The 14956-nt window shown below is 45.1% G+C and overlaps 1 protein-coding gene across 6 annotated transcripts in view; it reads right to left on the reverse strand.

The window, feature by feature from the left end:
* SEC31B (SEC31 homolog B, COPII coat complex component) overlaps window positions 1-14956 on the reverse strand; it is a 36682-nt gene that overhangs the window by 5269 nt on the left and 16457 nt on the right. For 5 of the 6 annotated variants that reach the window (XM_054070976.1, XM_054070974.1, XM_054070975.1 and 2 more), the window contains exons 12-23: window positions 14607-14681; window positions 13924-14007; window positions 12884-12989; window positions 12303-12481; window positions 11500-11626; window positions 9808-9953; window positions 8525-8698; window positions 7695-7883; window positions 6807-7020; window positions 6088-6417; window positions 3428-3466; window positions 661-716 (exon numbers count right to left, since the gene is read on the reverse strand). In XM_054070976.1, coding sequence (XP_053926951.1) covers window positions 661-716; window positions 3428-3466; window positions 6088-6417; window positions 6807-7020; window positions 7695-7883; window positions 8525-8698; window positions 9808-9953; window positions 11500-11626; window positions 12303-12481; window positions 12884-12989; window positions 13924-14007; window positions 14607-14681 — 1719 coding nt within the window. The remainder of the gene's footprint in view (window positions 1-660; window positions 717-3427; window positions 3467-6087; window positions 6418-6806; window positions 7021-7694; window positions 7884-8524; window positions 8699-9807; window positions 9954-11499; window positions 11627-12302; window positions 12482-12883; window positions 12990-13923; window positions 14008-14606; window positions 14682-14956) is intronic. The other variant, XM_054070979.1, reaches the window with a different exon arrangement.

Here is a 14956-nt window from a genome sequence, read left to right on the forward strand (position 1 = left end):
GGTTCCCAGCTATGATGCCAGAAAAAGGGCGAGAAGTCTGTTCCAAGCTAAAGAAGAGGAGTAGGGGGTGGGAATGGTGCCAAAGAAGCTTCTCGTTACACCTGCCAGCAGGCAGCAGTCACACAAATGGGATACTGAGAGCATTTGTTGCAAAAAAGCTCAGCTCACAGGTCCTCCAGTGCAATCACTACAAGGCAGAGAGCAGCACGGCCAACATAGCAGGCAGCTTACAGCTACGGCTGTCCCAACTTCTTTCAGCAGAAGTGCCTTAGCCTTACCAGGATCTTAGGAAAATCACTGTGGGTCTCACTGTGCTGAGGGGAAATGCTGCCCCCAACTGTCAGGTGTGAAGCGAGCGTGATGTCCCCAGTCAGTACCAAAAAATACGTGTCAGCCTGGGAAGTACTGACATAGGACGCAGTATCACAGATGATAACCTTGTTACAAAACAGCCACCTTGGAGAACAGCATGCAAGTTGGGATGGCAAGGGTCAAGATGACTTAAGACTCCAATCCTAGCTATGCATATAACGCATAAGCATTCCACCAACGTGGAATGTGACCTGCCAAGTGTGATAGGAAGCACTTATAGGTATGTAACTGTTGCATGGAGGTCCCTGGCTAAAAGACAAACAATGCATATTGCAGCTGAAAGCTTACCTTTTTCTTTGGAAGGCCTCCTCTTACAGCAGAGGTATCAGTCCAAGATTCCTGAGCTGCCAGGAGAAAGAATAAGACACAAATGTCTTTGAGAAAATGGCCATAGCAACAATTCAAGGTTGCTCGTATGGTTTGGAGCTTCCCTCAGCAAAAGGGCCTATGGCTCCCACCCCTGCCACCATTGCACTTTCAGACCATTTCAACCTGTTCAAAGGTTTCATGAGGTGATCTTTGATCAGATTCAACTGGCACACACCCACTTGCATACAGAAAGTTTCTTCACAACTACCTGAAGCTTTGTGCATTCTGCATAGAATGCAGTTGTCAGCCTCAGAGTTGGGCCTGAGCCTTGGTGAGGACCTGCATATGTGGGCACATCAGGGTTCAGGGAGTTCCTGGGGTTCCCCACACAGGGTATCAATCCAGTGCAGTGGTATGACAGTGAGGGAGGGCTATGTTATGAGTGAGAAAGGGCTTCTCATCAACACTCACAGGAGTGGCAGTTCACAGCAATGCAGGTTGCTGTGATAAAGTGAAAAAAGATTAGGAATGGGTTGAAATTTTCATCTTCCAAAATCACATTCGGAACCAAAGCTTAGCAAAATTTGCTCACTTCCCAACTAGAAGGGAACAGAGTTAACCAGTAAATGCCTTAGGAACAGAGGCATGTCTCAGCAGATGCTTTTGTGGTACCCAGCCTCTAAACTCACTCCAGGTAATCAAAAATCTATCAGGCAATATGGTATCAAGAGACTTGTAACGGCACTTCATTCTGTGAACGCCAAATTCCAACTACCTTGTCTGCTGCTGTCCTGTAAGGGTACCTGCAACTCTAGACAAAACCTCAGTGCTTCTTTTGTCACCCCAGCATTGATAATCTGAAGCCTATGAAACAGGAATAATCTGTGAGAAAGTAGCATAATTCTAAGGGACAGTATCAGAATTGTCAGAGCTCAGTACCACACTTAATGAGCCACTGATCCTGAACTGAGCTTTAAAAATCACAGGGGAAAGATGCAATAGGTATTTCATTACTTTAATTACCTTTATTATTAAATTTCTGGCAGCTTCCTTTTGCCCTCCCTTTTCCTATGATTTCAAGACTTGCTCTCTGAGGAGTTTGGATCAGTAGTTTAATTAAGTTGGCACTTATTTCTAGCTTAGGGATTCTATGCCCTAGAATGTTGCTGGCCCCCACTGAGCCTGTGGCTTACCAGTCCTTGGCACTATTCCAACCCAGTGGCACTTTGAATTCTCACAGGAAACAGCTATTTAAATCATAGTCTTTAAGCCAGGCACTTAATCATCAAGACGTGACAACAGGACCCTGATGCATTTCACTGGGATGGAACTTGGACTATCTTGCCTATACTATTTGTGAAACAGGATTTCTCACCAGTCCTGAAATAAGTGCCCCATAGCAGCAGTCTCCAGCAATGCCTGTTCTAGAAAAAAACAAGACTGTCACAGGCTAGAGTCAGGGCATGGGATTTTTACAAGCGGTGATCTCTCTTCACTGTGCTAGTGAGCTGTTCGGATCATGTTCAGGCACTTCCAAAGCAAGAAAGCTGGGCCACTCAGACTGAGTGATCTTGCAGCCCCTTTCCATGCTAAAGGAAAGTACTCATCAAAACATAACAAAGCAGGCAGGAAAGTACTCTTTATGAAGCCAATTTGCTCTGCTGATACGGACATGCCATATGCTGCCAATAAAACTGGGTGTAAATACTCATAGGAGAAAGGAACCTCCCAGCAGTAAATTACTGCAAGGCATCTCCGGCTTTAGGAAGTGCTTGAAATCCATGCCATGGAATCATCTTTCTTTTAACAGGGAAATATTCGGCTATTCTGTTTCTTTGCTGAAGGGATAACTCCCTTTCTAGAATCCCACTCCACACAGCAGGGTTTGCTTGGTGGTATAAGTGGCTACTCAGTACTTGGATTTCCTAAATAAAGCTGAGACTCCCTTCATAATCTTCTATGCAGAGGCAGCCTACTAAGACATTGAGCCTCACTCCACTGCGAATGTAGACTAGAAGATACCTACTCTTCATCATTAATAAATTCCAAGGACAGAAAACAGAACAAAGCACCAGTCAGAAAACTTCTACAGTCCAAATCCTCCTCAGCAGATGGACTGAAGTTCAAAGCCAAACTTTGCCCTGTAACTAAAGCCAAAAGGGCTTTCCAGTTCCCCTTGAAACAGAGCCCCTAAATTCTGCTTGGGAAGCTCTGCTCCACAACTGCTCATGCTGGAATCCGCCTCTTCTGAACCATGTAGGGAAAGCACAAGCACAAGAAAAGCCGTGCATAAGGCTGAGAGTGTAACAAGGTGAAAACAAGATATGAGTTACAACCACTGGCCTATTCCTTGCCTAGAGAACTAAGAAGGAAAAGTAGGTGCTTCCCTGTCCTGCTGTCCTAGCAATTGCCTGCAGGGATATAGAGACTGAGAATGCACTAATTCCTCCAAGACTAGAGGGAAGTAGAGAAGGAAGAAGCTGGAGTCCCTGTTTTCTGTAGCCAAACTCATTAGTAAGAGCACAGAGCTTTCAATTCACTCCCAATATTCCAAGCTCTCACTAGCCTTCGGGACAAGTGTGTTCGCTACCCCAGCTGTATAGCTCCCCAGGCATGCAAAGAAACAACAAAAATCAATGAGCATGCACACATGCACACAAAGTACAACGTGCACACCCCTCCCACAGTTCACTGGAAGAAGCAGCATTGCCTCCCCAACAGGTCCGGAGACTTCTCTTGGTACTACCTGCGTGATCCACGTGGGGATCTAGCCAAGGGAAGAAACCTGAAAATCAAGGCAGGGTGGGAGAGTTATAATCACCGACAGCTGTTACTCAGTGAGTAATGTCTCTGGACTACTATCTCTGACAGCTTTTCAAAAGGAATTTATCCAGCCTTTATGTGTAGTCCCCACAGGCTTCACACTGTGGGATTTGCAGTCCTTGGTTAAACACAGCTCAGAAAAGAATTCCAGGTGGAGGCAAACCTCAAAGCCTTAGTTCCTGCACTCTCATAATACACATGGCTTGGAGAAGCATCTGCTCAAAAATCAAAGGACTGTCAGCAATTTTGTTAAGGATCTCCACAGCCTAGCTAAATCTGTCCCCTGAGATAGCAAAGAATTAACAGGCACCAGGCGTAGTGATGTTGTGAGAAATAAACAGAGGGAATGCCTATCCACGGGGATCAAGGTCCAACAAGTCTTTCTTCATCACGCTTGCAAGGACTTCATAGTACTTGCAGACTGGGCTGGATTGAAACTACAGGCCCAGAGGGGAAAGGTTCCAGGTCTACAATGCTGCACAAAGAAACCCAGAAGTGATTACCAGGCAAGTAATTTATGATAACAGGAAAAACCTGGGAGAACTATAGCACAGCAGACAGAGGAGTTTTATAAAATCATAGATTGTTTTGGGTTGGAGGCAACCTCAAAGATCATCTAATTCCAACACTCCGCCACGAGCAGGGACACCTTCCACTGGATCAGGTTGCTCAAAGCCTCATCCAATCTGGCCTCGAATGCTCTCAGGGACATGGCACCCATGACTTCTCTGGGCAACCCATTCCAGTGCCTCACCACCCTCACAGTAAAGAATTTTTTCCTTCTGTTTAATCTAAATTGCTAAATCTCCTCTCTTTCAGTTTAAAGCCCTTACCACTTGTTCTATCACTACATGCCCTTGTGAAATGTCCCTTTACAGGTTTCTTTCCAGGCCCACTTCAGGTACTAAAAGGCTGCTATACTGTCTCCCTGAAGCATTCTCTTCTCTGAGTTGAACAACTCCAACTCTCTCAGACTGTCCTCATAGCAGAGGTGTTCTAACCCTCAGATCACTTTTGCATTCTTCCTCTAGACTCACTCCAACAGATTTCTCCTGTGCTGAGGGCTCCAGAACTTCATGCAGTACTACACACTGGGTCTCACCAGAGCGGCGCAGAGGAGGAGAAAAATCGCCTCCCTCAACATGCTGGTTGTGCTTCTCTTAATGCAGTGCAGGATACAGTTGGCCTTCTGGGCTACAAGTGTACGTGGCTGGCTCATGTACAGCTTCTCATCCACCAAGACCCTCAAGTCTTTCTTGGCAGGGCTGCTCCGAGTTCCTTCATCCCCCCCCAGTCTGCACTGAAAGTGGGGACTGTGCCTCAACCCATCTGCAAGACCTTGCACTTGGCCTTGCTGAACTTAATGAGGGTCACACAGGCATACCTCTCAAGTTTGTCCTGCTCCCTTGGAATGGCATCCTGCCCCTCCAGTGTGTCGATTGCACCACTCAGCTTCGCATCATCACCAAACCTGCTGAGGGTGCACTGTTCACATTTCCAACAAAGATGTTAAACAGTGCTGGTTCCAACACGAACCCTTGCAGAATGCCGCTCGTCACCATCCTCCACTTGAATGTTAAACTATTGACCACAATTCTGAGTGCGACCATCCAGCCAATTCCTTATACAGTGAGTGGTCCACCTGTCAAATCCATGTGTCACCAATTTAGAGACAAGGATGTTATGCGGGACAATGTTGAATGCTTTGCACAATTCCAGGTAGAAGTTGCTCTTCCCTTATCAACCAACGCTGTAACCCCATCATAGAAGGCCACCAAACTTGCCAGGCATGACTTGCCCTTCATGAAGTCATGTTGGAAGACATGTCACCTCCTTATTTTCCATGTACCTTATCACAGTTCCCAGAAGGATCTGCTCCATGATCTTGCCTGGCACAGAGGTGAGACTGACAGACCTGTAGATCTTTGGGTCTTCCTTAGCTCCCTTTTTAAAAATGGGTGTTATGTTTCCCCTTTTCCAATCAGTGGGAACTTCGCTGAACTGCCACAGCTTCTCAAACGTGATGGACAGTGGTTTAGGCAAGTGTATATGCCAGTTCTCTCTGGACCTGCAGATGCACTTCATCAGGTCTTGTGGTATTCTGCATCTTCAGGTTCCTTAGATAGTCACTTATCCTGAAGCTAAGCAAGGGGGACCCCATGGACAGAGAAGCAGCACCCCACTCTCCCAACATTTCAAATGCACTCCTTGTGTAAGTTACATAGGCAGGGGCAAGATCAGCAAGCCTTCCACTGGCATTCCCTAGGAATCACCACACTTTCAGTCAGAGCAGACGTTTCTGGAGTACGTGATTACTCAGAGTGCTCCGGGGACCTTAAAAGACAGTATCTTGTAACCACAGCCTCACGGACAGAGCTGCTGAACAGGCTGAATGAAACTGTTGTCATTGCTGTATTTCACCACCACAGCAAGATGCAGCGCAACGTGCCTGTAAGGTTAGCCTCAGTACCACATCCAGCCTTTACGATGACAGACCAGGCCTCAGAAGGTTTATGTCCATTATGTACAACAAACCCCACCCAGGACTGTCCTGGACACACAAGTCACACAAGTAGTACTTACCTGTGGGAGGAGGAGGAGGAATGCTGGCTGCTGGCAGCGGCTTTGTAGATGGAGCACCAGGACCTCCCTGAGGGTAACCCATGTTCATGGGGCAGTTGAAAGGTGCTGAAGAGAAACCTACAGGAGGCTGGCTTTCCACTGGGAGAGGACAAGCTGCAGGAAGCTGCGTTGATGGGACTGGGGCTGGACTAAAGAGCACAGATCCAGGTGGTGGAACACCAGGAGATGTCATGGGCATGGACTGTCCTGGCAGAGAAGGTTGGCTGGGGAAGGGAGGAGGACCAATAGGTCTGACTCCCGCTGGTCCAAATGGCTGAGACTGTGGCACAACTATAAATGCGAAAGAGAGTATATGAGCATCATTTGTTTCACGTGCAAACTGCTCCTGAGGCTCTCCATGCTAGTATGTCTGCCCTTCTTCAAGCCACACCCCAAAATATCCATGCCAGGCACATCCCCCAAAACCCAGGCTACATCAATCAAACTCTTCCACAAAGTCAGCTGTGGCTTCTCCACTCCTACATATCCATATCAGTGGATGTACAGCAACACTTGCTAGAACTAGATGTGTCAGAAGCATAGAGAAGCGTCTCAGACAGCTGACTTGTTCTTTGCAAGTAAAATAGGCCTGTGAAGAAGAAAGTAGAGCAGCAATCCATACTGAAGGCTTTAGTCTAAGAAAACCTGGAGAATGGACACTGATATCAGACAGCACTTACCTGGCCCTGAAGCGGTTGCTGGAACCAAGCCTAAGTTGTGCTGTGGGTACGGAGGGCCTCTGGAATAGACTGTTTGTGTACTTGTGCCAGCCTGGGGAGGGGCAATGTGGTGAGGTGTCATAGACATTGCTGGCACTGGCTGAGGTGTGAAGAGGGAAGGCACTGAAGGCTGAGAAGGTGCTGAAGAGGCAAATGACTGATAGCTGGGCTGTAACTGAAAAACAAAGAACTTGCAAAGACCTGGCACAGTCACATGCATACACACACAAGCCGATGCACTTTCTATCCCTGTCACTTCTCAGGCAAGAAAATATGTTGCTGTTGTCAGTTCCCTGGGTGGATCGGATCAAAAGCCTTTGCCACTACATAACTTGCTCAACAAGCTAGGCACCACACTCTTCAGAGTAGTCTCTGGCTTTCAAAAGCATTAGTCCTCGGGAGCTGTTTCCCATACAGTGACTTCCTGGAAGCACGACCACAGTAACTAATGAAGTAATTGAGGTTGGACGCAAAACTTCCTGAACAGTCACCTTGTGCAAGAACTGAGATGAAGCTGCACTACACTAATTTTACTGAGATACAAGGGTGAGATGGGCATAGGAGAGTGAATCACAGCCCCCTTTTCTCTCAGCATATGAGAGATCAGTGGATCACTGCGCTTTTAAAAGTCTCCTCCAGTGACTGCATGTGAGACAGGGCTTTGCAAAAATATGTCAGACAGCCTGCTTTTGAACTACCACACAGCTTGTGTTTGTTCCAGTGAAGGACATCACTGGTGAGTTCCTCAGTGCCTGCAATCTGTACTATCTCATATTACTTCCTGTCTTTTACAACCCAGTAGCCCTCCTCCCTCTCCCCAAGTTGTGAACACTTGAGTTTAAGACCTACCTTCTCTGGATGCCTGGGACCTGTTTTGTGGGCTGCTCCTTCAGGGGTAGAACCACCTTTGACTGCTGGAGACGTATGTTTAATGACGCCTACGTTGACACGGGTGTAGGGAAAAGGAGGCGGCTGCTGATCACCCACATTCTCTCCTTGAGCATGGAAAAGACGGTCTCGGAGCTGTTCAATCAGAAGCTGAAAAAAAACTATGCTTTAGGAAAACAAACTATGCTTTAGGAAAAGTGCCTTGAGAGCCTCAGATGGAAGGTGCTGGGGAGGCATTCAAAGCAGACTCTGACTCAAAGCACAAAGAATCAACCTGCAAAATTAAGTTTCCCCAATAGCCACCAGGACAAAAAACAACCACAACCTGTAAGTGACAATCTGGGACATCACCTGCCATATTCCCAGGCAGATGAAGTCTCACAGATCCTTCCCACAGTCTTTAGAGTATTCCCTCCCCAACCCCTACCCACATTTGGGAATTAGATTTACTTCAAACTACCTGGCTACTTCTCTACTCCCTCCCTCCACCAGCTAGTTTCAGATACAGATGCAGCTTCTCTGGAGAGCTGCTTGCCAGCATTGCTCTCCAGGAACCATTTTACAGTTCTATAGCTCCCTTCCTTTTCCCTGAATCAAAGGTACTACAAAGAAAAAGCAAATTAAGACAAAAGTTGTGTCCTAGAAAAAAAAACCCATACCTTTACACTCAAGTTACTACAATTAAGGTGAAATATTAAGTCCTGATCCATGTCGAAACGCAAGCTTCTTCTCACACAGTTTCATTTTTCCCCATATACTACTCTTTCCCACAAGAACTCTTTCTCACTCACCTCTTTAGAGCTGCTGGGTAGGTAATTCATTGCGGCTGCCAAGCATCCTTGTGATGCCAGGAGACTGGCATATTGGGTGATTTGTTCTGCCCAGACAGGGCCTGGCACTGGTCCTGCTGTGCCTCGGAGCATCTCAATGGACCTGCTCAGCACCATCACTTTCTCTATGAGATCCTGAATAAGCCGGGGGAGGGAAGAAATAGACCAGTCAGAATCTGACTTGCTCTACTGGTCTGTCTCATGCCGAGACAATACTAGATGGCTTTCCCACTTTCAACTGACATGGGGAACAATGTGAACAGAAGTTACACCACTATGCACCAGATACTGTCACTGGTAACTGTTTGCTCTAGTGCACTTTGAGGAGGAAAAAACAGGAACCAGGGAGCAAAACCTTACACTGCTACTTTTATCTTAAGAGAAAAAAAGAAAATCAGGAGGCACAGGCACATTCCAATCAACCGCAATCTTTTTACTAGGCAGTTACTATTGTAACTCTAGAAGTTACCAGCTATCAGCTTGGAAGACCAAGGACTAAAACCCCACCAGGAGAAATTCACTAGGAAAAGGTACTATTACTGACAAACAGACCAGAAAGTTTTTAGTTATTTAAAGCTACTTCAACTCCTAGAAATAACAGTAATGTTCATATTTGCAGAACGATACATGCATTACTGGCTGATAACCATTAACTGGAGGAAGCCAGTTCCAAACAGAATCAGGAATAGTGAAGATGCCTTTTTGTTGCTGTTATTTACTAGTGGGGTTGCAAAACCAGGGAACTCTGTAGCCGAGGGCATTATCTGCAGATATGCGAGTGGAAGACCTGTCTAGTTCAAATGTCTGGTGGACACAACAGGGCTTAGGACTTAGCCAGGACTGGTTTAAGCGTAACAGGGGAGTAACAATACTGACTTAGAAGCCCTGATTTATCTGCAAGCTGTTATTTCCCATTCACTCTACTTGTAGTAAGAATATTAGTCTAAACTTAACTTTGCCAGAGGCTGTTCTGAAAGTACAGCCAGATAACTGGAGCATTACAGTCAGACATGATAAGCACAGCAGTAAATGTACTCACAGGAAACTACCAGTGAGAAAACAGGTGCAGTCTAAACATCCGTGAATGTAAGCCCATAATACAGGCTAGGAGACACCTTGATGACTGTGAATAGGTCTCATTGTCTGCTGTAAGCCAGATACTCTGCTTGATGGGACAATGCAAACTGGCCAGTGCTAACAGACTGTCCTAAAGAGGAGTCAAACAAACATTATAGCACTTGTACCTGCAGTGCAAGGGGTGATGAAGTCTCATGGTTTTTTACCCAGCATTCCACCAACCTCTCCACATTGCCTGATGAGATATAGCAGAGGCAGGCGTTGCCGGACAGGGCTGCATCTCCATCTGACTCCAGGCGGGCACCCAGCATGTCTAGAAAGGAAGAAACACAGTGAAAATTTAACACACTCCCTTTCTGAATTGCTCATTAACCCTAATGCTCATCTCTTAGCAATTCTACTCTGGCTTGGCATAAAAAGGTTTGACAGTTCTTGATTTGCACCTAATTAGAATAATAGAATTGTTTAGCTTGGAAAAGACCTTTAAGATTATCGAGTGCAATTATAAACCTAACACTGCCAAGTCCACCACTAAATCATGTCCTCAGGCATCACTTCCACACATCTTTTAAATCCCTCCAGGGACAGTGACTCAACCACTTTTCTAGGCACTCTATTTCAATGCTTGACAACTCTTTCAGTGAAGTAATATTCCGTAACACCCAATTTAAACCTCCCTTGGTGCAACTTTAGGCCATTTCCTCTTGTCCTACCATTCACTACTTGGGAAAAGAGACCAACACCCACCTCGCTACAACCTCCTTTCAGGCAGTTGTAGAGAGTGATAAGGTGTCCCATCAGCCTCCTTTTCTCCAGACTAAGTAGCCCCAGTTCCCTCAGTTGTTCCTCATAAGACTTGTGCTCCAGACCCTTCACCAGCTGCATTATAATTCTTGGATAAGACAGAGAAATGGGCATCATTAAGGAAACTCAAATTTTCAATTTGTTTGAAAAGAGAAGTAATTTTTGCTATATCTGTAAATTTTTATGTCTGTCCAGACATATAAAAGAAAGGAAAAAAATCTTAAAAAAGGCAGATGAATTCAGTGAAAAAAATACAATAGTTTTTTCCAAAGAGGAGTGAGAATCTCCAGGCAACAGCAGTGTCCAGTACCAGGGACAGCTAGTAGTCTGGCAGCTGTCAATGTTCAGCAAATGCTAGGAAATAAAGATAAGCTAGAGCTCTCACTATCAGTAGTGCCACAGCCACTTTCCACTGTCTGTAGAAGTTTTTGTCTGTAGAAGATGTCATATTTTCTTGCATTTCAAGTTGTGTCATCTTACCTGTATAATGCACTGACATTTCTGCAACAGCACTTAGCTGTTCCCCTCAGCCAAGAGCTAGTTCCAAGCTAACCAACATGAGCAACTTCATCAGATTCAGTCACTAGATTGCCCTGTGACTGACTCTCAGAACAACCAGTTACTAAGCATGTTGGACTGTTAACAGGATTGAGGAAACTACTGAAGTCATCAAGCATCCATTAATCCCTGTTTCTGAGCTAAAAAGGGAGAGAAATGTGCTGGAAGGGTAAACCTCTTCCAGAAGCAGTGAAGCCACCTGACCCTTTCCTGTGAAGGAAATACCTTTCTTCCCGAACAAAATAACAAATATCACCCTCTCAGTGTCTCAGCTTAGTACTAGGAAATACCAGAATATATAACTGTACACCATGATTCTCAGCTACAGCATGCATCTATCATTCTCCTAACTCGAAGAGTCCACACTTACATAAATTACACCTAGCTGTAATGAGTAGAGTGCTTTGCTTCCTCAACTGTATCTATTTCTTCCTATAAGTAGCCCAGAGGTGCCCTCCTCTAAGGGAAATCATATCAAAACATAGTACACTGCATACCACAGAGCTGGGTATAGTCCTCATGCTTTGAATATGTTAACAAGATGGCAAGTGTCTCCCTCCAGCTCTGTAGATCACACGTACAAACAATATCTTGCCAGTTCTGCTGCACAATGGAGGAAAGGAGCTGTAAGGGAAGCAGAAGGATTGTCAGTCACTGAAGAGAAAGATAAGCTGATTGCTTAAGTAAGTGCACCCACTGCGATAGCTCACTTTCAGGCACACTTCCCACTGTGCAGCAACTACTTCACGGTACATTAAGGTTCACCTATCCTAGCATCCCAATATTAACAGAAACTGTAACACGATGCCTTTGAGGAAAGTAAAAAAGTCCAACAAAGCACTTGAAAGAATATGGGAACAGCCACACTACGCAAGACTAAAGACCTAACACATACCCTGTTTCAGAGCAGCTAGTATCAATGACCGGGAATACAGTTTTGGATATCCTAACCCCTGCTACACTTCCCCATTTGTAAAGCAGTAAGCTAGGACCTTCCCAGCTGAGCTGTGAAGGAGCAGTAAGCTCCACAGGTTACAAGCATGGGGAGCCGAGGCAGAAACCATTAGATTAAAAAAAAAAAAAATATAGGAACAGAGAACACAGACACTACAGGTGGACAACATGAAGTTGTCATAAAACTACCAAGATATTAGAGTAAATGTCGAGCCAAGAAGAGATGCACAGATTCTGCTGACATTCTATTTCCTGCCAAAGCATTTCCACGCATATTCAGACAAATTTCTCCAAAGATATTGCACACCTTCTCCTGCTCAGTGGATACATAAAAACTGTCACTTACCAGGGAAAGTTTTGTCTTCTGCTTGGCAAAGTAGTGCTTCTGGGTCTCTTTTAGGAGGTTCTCCCCACCAGCTATAGCTAAGATGATGGCATCAGCAAAGCGCTCTGCTCGCATGCACAGGTCCACGGCACCCTCAAAATTTCCCAACAAAAGTGCTTGGCTGATGAGTCCATCCGTATCTGCAGAGGCGAGAAGCAGAGTCAAACTACAGGGCCATCATCCAAATGCACTGATGAAACTCGCTTTAAAGAGCAGGCAGTAAAAAATAACATATGGAAGCTCAGCTAGAAGAAAACTTGGAAACTCAAGTCAGGTTTTGCACTTTAAAAAACCCCACTGATTTGACTAAGTCTTCCATCATCTGGAAGATTCTCCAGTGTTTGTAATGAGTCTCTGATCTGGGAAGATTATTTCTCTGCACAAGGCTGAGATATGCTGCATGACTTCAGGAAGGTTCATGTGTTTTGAAAGCTTAAATTTGCTAGAGTGGACCAGATTCTTCTCGGTCTCTCTAATTTTCTGGTTTTTCTCTCCTCTGCACTTTTCGTAAGAGGGCAGAAAAAATACTTCATGCAACATACCTTCTGTGACAGGAATCTCCAATGTGCTCATATTCTGTGGGATGAGGTTGTCAAAAAAGGCTGAAGAGGAGGAAGCAGCTACATCATCACTGGAATTTACCAAAAGCTGTGCAAGGAGCGCGAGAGGTTAATTTACCAAATACACAGATCACACCCGAAACAGGTTAGTGGAATACAGAGTACAATGGGACGGCTATCCATCTGATAGAGCACGCTCACGTACATCTGATTTCAACTTGAAAACCCATCATTCTTACTGTCACTGGTCTATCAACCTGCACAGTTTCATCAGGGCAGCAACAAGGACAGTGCCGCTATGGACAAAGCTTAAGAAACTGATGGTATAAGACAAGCAATGCCAACAGTATTGGCTGGGCTGCATTCATCAACAACTGCCAGCCCTTGAGCAAGCTGAAGAATTTTGGATGGAATAGGGACAAGCCCAACAAGTGGCATCTGTAACTAAAAGGCAGGATCACAACTATCCTTGGTGCTCTACCGAAATGCAGGACACAGTTGCTACCCCTAGAGTATCTCAGCCAGTGTTTAAAGTTTGTGAAGAAAATTACTAATTTGAGGACAGAAGTTTTAAATACCTTAAAGAAGCAAAATTTACAATGCATGGTCAACCAGGCCTTGGAAAGCATCCAAAGAGGGACATCTCAAAATCACATGAGAATCCATCTCAAAGGATAGAAGTAAAAAGGAAAGAAAGGCAAAAGAAATGGCACAACAGAAGCTTCACAGAGGAAATCCAAAACTGTAGTATGAAGTTAAGCTTGGGTGAGGCTAATTCAATCACTGAAGACGCACCGGTTTAAGCAAGTCTTCGTGCAGTTAACAGCCAAGAGTCTATCTTCATCATTCGATGGTTTGTTTTAAAGCCAGAGGGGATTGCTACCCTGTGAGGGTACGACAGGCCTGTGAACTGTCCTCTGTGATGCATGCATTGAATCCAACAGCTTATGGTTGGAATTAAAACTTTGTGTTCATTCTGCCCTCTACTACTCTTCCAAGCTGGCAAGACGCACAGGACATACCTCATCTGGCTGTGCAGTGTTTGTCTCATCTGCCTCAGGAACGGGCTGTTTATCTGTGATTCCGTTGCTCAAACATGAGGTGATCTACAAAAGTAACAGACATGCACAGAATGAAGCCCCTATCAAAGTTAAACATCTGGGCAGCAAAGCCAACAAGTGACTGGCAAGCTCCAGACACAATGCTCCCACTCTTTAACTTGTTTGAAAAGTTCAGCTCTCCCTGTTCCTGGCTGGCTGCCTATCAGAGGTTATTTATCCCTTTTCAGAGCACTGTCCATGCTGCTGCAAGTTTCCTTCCCTGCAGCTCCATTACTGATATGCCAGACTGTCTTTATCTGTCACCTTCTGCCTGGCCAAGGAATCCCCCAAGATGAATGCTAGAAGAAGCTCTCACAATTGCACTGTTGTTTTACAGTTCCCAGAGCACCAAAAACTGGAAGCAAGGTAACTGGGCTCAAGATCTCTTTGGTTTGGCCCAGTACAGCTACAGTTATAACCTTACAAGTGCCTGCATTTCCTTTTTAATGGGTGACACTTGAGCTGCCTCTCACAGCTGGCATTTCATACAGTTTGGTCTTTTGAAGGCTGCGAGATCACTCATTCATTTCCAGTAGGGACCCTACAACTCTCCTGCAGCAGCTTTAGTCCTGTAATGATTTCCCTTTATTAGAACGACCCCTTACCTTTTCTTGTAGATTCTCTTTACTGTAGCCCAGCAGCCTGAGGAGTTTAGTCCTGGGCTCCTGCTCCAGATTCACCTGAGCCCCAAAGGATATTAAAAAGACAAGAAAATATGTAAAATCCCAGACATTTACACACTACCAATGGCTGGCTGCTTCTGGAAGCAGCAAAGTTTAGAGCTCAGTTTATAGATAAGGAAGTCAACTATGGCAAATCCACCTAATGACTATCATGGGGAAAATCTATGGAATTTAAGTTATAATCATAAAAAAAAAGGTGAAATTCAAGTTTGTCATACAGTTACAACTGAAGTATAACTGCATATCAGGGCTATGACTGTATGTAGTGTACT

Source organism: Cuculus canorus, chromosome 7, assembly GCF_017976375.1.
Source record: "Cuculus canorus isolate bCucCan1 chromosome 7, bCucCan1.pri, whole genome shotgun sequence".
Classification (NCBI taxonomy): Eukaryota; Metazoa; Chordata; class Aves; order Cuculiformes; family Cuculidae; genus Cuculus; species Cuculus canorus.